Below are 2,355 nucleotides of genomic sequence, written 5' to 3'. Positions count from 1 at the left end.
GGGCAGGTTCCTCAAAGACACTTCGAATTTCCGAGAAGAAGGAGTGTATAGAGGCAGTGACGGGGTCATTGCGGTCCCAGAGCGGTGTGGCCCATGACAGAGCTTTTCCAGACAGAAGGCTGACTACGAAAGCCACCTTAGACCTTTCAGTAGGAAACTGGTCCGACATCATCTCCAAGTGCAGGGAACATTGGGAAAGAAAGCCACGGCAGAATTTAGAGTCCCCATCAAATTTATCCGGCAAGGATAGTCGTAGACCAGAAGCGGCCACTCGCTGCGGAGGAGGTGCAGGAGCTGGCGGAGGAGATGATTGCTGAAGCTGTGGTAGTAGCTGCTGTAGCATCACGGTCAGTTGAGACAGCTGTTGGCCTTGTTGCGCTATCTGTTGTGACTGCTGGGCGACCACCGTGGTGAGGTCGGCGACAACTGGCAGAGGAACTTCAGCGGATCCATGGCCGGATCTACTGTCACGATGCCGGCTGGCAGGTAGTGGATCCTCTGTGCCAGAGAGGGATTGGCGTGGACCGTGCTAGTGGATCGGTTCTAAGTCACTACTGGTTTTCACCAGAGCCCGCCGCAAAGCGGGATGGTCTTGCTGCGGCGGTAGTGACCAGGTCGTATCCACTAGCAACGGCTCAACCTCTCTGACTGCTGAAGATAGGCGCGGTACAAGGGAGTAGACAGAAGCAAGGTCGGACGTAGCAGAAGGTCGGGGCAGGCAGCAAGGATCGTAGTCAGGGGCAACGGCAGGAGGTCTGGAACACAGGCTAGGAACACACAAGGAAACGCTTTCACTGGCACAATGGCAACAAGATCCGGCGAGGGAGTGCAGGGGAAGTGAGGTATAAATAAGGAGTGCACAGGTGAACACACTAATTAGAACCACTGCGCCAATCAGCGGCGAAGTGGCCCTTTAAATCGCAAAGACACTGTGCACCCAGACTTCGTCATTGCAACCCGTCATTACAATGAGCTTATAGACCAAGAAAGGAATACCACTAACTTTGAAAACATTTCAATCTTTGACTTCTTTGTTTGGACCCACTTTTACAGTGTTAGCAAAACTTTCCTAGGCTCAGGCCAGGGTAGTGTTGGCGACATAGACTTCTCTCATGAGGGCCCTGCTTTTCTTACCTGGCACAGATACCACTTGATTCAACTGGAAAGGGACATGCAGAACCTTTTGCAGGATCCCACATTTGCACTTCCTTACTGGAACTTTGCTATTGGTGGAAATGAATGTGACATTTGTACAGATGACCTTATGGGTGCGAGAAGCAATTTTGATCAAAATCTCTTAAGTCCTAACTCTGTGTTCTCCCGTTGGCGTGTTGTATGTGAATCTGTGGAAGATTATGAAAGCCTAGGGACTATCTGTAACAATACAGCAGGTGGCTCAATCAGGAGAAATCCTGCTGGAAATACTGCCCGCCCAATGGTACAGAGGCTTCCTGAGCCAGAAGATGTGCTTCTCTGCTTAGAAGTAAACTTGTTTGACACTCCCCCATTCTTTTCAACCTCTTCAGAAAGCTTTCGGAATACCATTGAAGGTTACAGTGAACCTTCTGGGCAATATAATCCCACAGTAAGAAGTCTTCACAATCTAGCTCATCTGTTTCTCAATGGTACTGGGGGACAAACTCACTTGTCTCCAAATGATCCAATCTTCGTGCTTCTTCATACCTTTACTGATGCAGTTTTTGATGAATGGCTGAGGAGGCATAATACAGATACCAATCAGTATCCTCTGGAAAATGCACCAATTGGTCATAACAGACAGTACAACATGGTACCCTTCTGGCCACCAGTGACCAATAATGAAATGTTTGTCTTGGCTCCAGATAACCTGGGATACTCATATGATGTCCAGTGGCCTGGTCGTGCATTAGGTAGTACAGAGATCATCACCATAGCGGTTGTAGCAGCTTTGGTTCTAGTGGCTATAATTTTTGCAGGTGCCACATGTGCCGTTCAACACAGAAGCAGAAAGAGAAGCAGAAAGATCCACTGACCCGGGGCGCTGCGATACCGCCTCCAGCCGGGATGCGATTCGCGATGCGGGTGGCGCCCGCTCGCGATGCGCACCCCGGCTCCCGTACCTGACTCGCTCTCCGTCGGTCCTGTCCCGGCGCGCGCGGCCCCGCTCCCTAGGGCGCGCGCGCGCCGGGACAGGACCGACGGAGAGCGAGTCAGGTACGGGAGCCGGGGTGCGCATCGCGAGCGGGCGCCACCCGCATCGCGAATCGCATCCCGGCTGGAGGCGGTATCGCAGCGCCCCGGGTCAGTGGATCTGACCGGAGCGCTGCAGTGACGAGAGTGTAGCGAGCGCTCCGGGGAGGAGCGGGGACCCGGAGC

General features: G+C 52.8%; 1 protein-coding gene across 1 annotated transcript; it reads left to right on the top strand.

The window, feature by feature from the left end:
* Positions 1–913: 913 nt before the first annotated feature.
* Positions 914–2,011, top strand: LOC130306728 (5,6-dihydroxyindole-2-carboxylic acid oxidase-like; the record flags this gene model as incomplete). The annotated part of the gene is made up of 1 exon (XM_056552120.1): positions 914–2,011. A coding segment is annotated over one exon (1,098 nt), but the record flags the coding sequence as incomplete, so codon positions are not given.
* Positions 2,012–2,355: the final 344 nt, after the last annotated feature.

Source organism: Hyla sarda, unplaced genomic scaffold, assembly GCF_029499605.1.
Source record: "Hyla sarda isolate aHylSar1 unplaced genomic scaffold, aHylSar1.hap1 scaffold_1391, whole genome shotgun sequence".
In the NCBI taxonomy this organism is placed as follows: domain Eukaryota; kingdom Metazoa; phylum Chordata; class Amphibia; order Anura; family Hylidae; genus Hyla; species Hyla sarda.
This window is presented reverse-complemented; position numbering and strand designations above follow the sequence as displayed.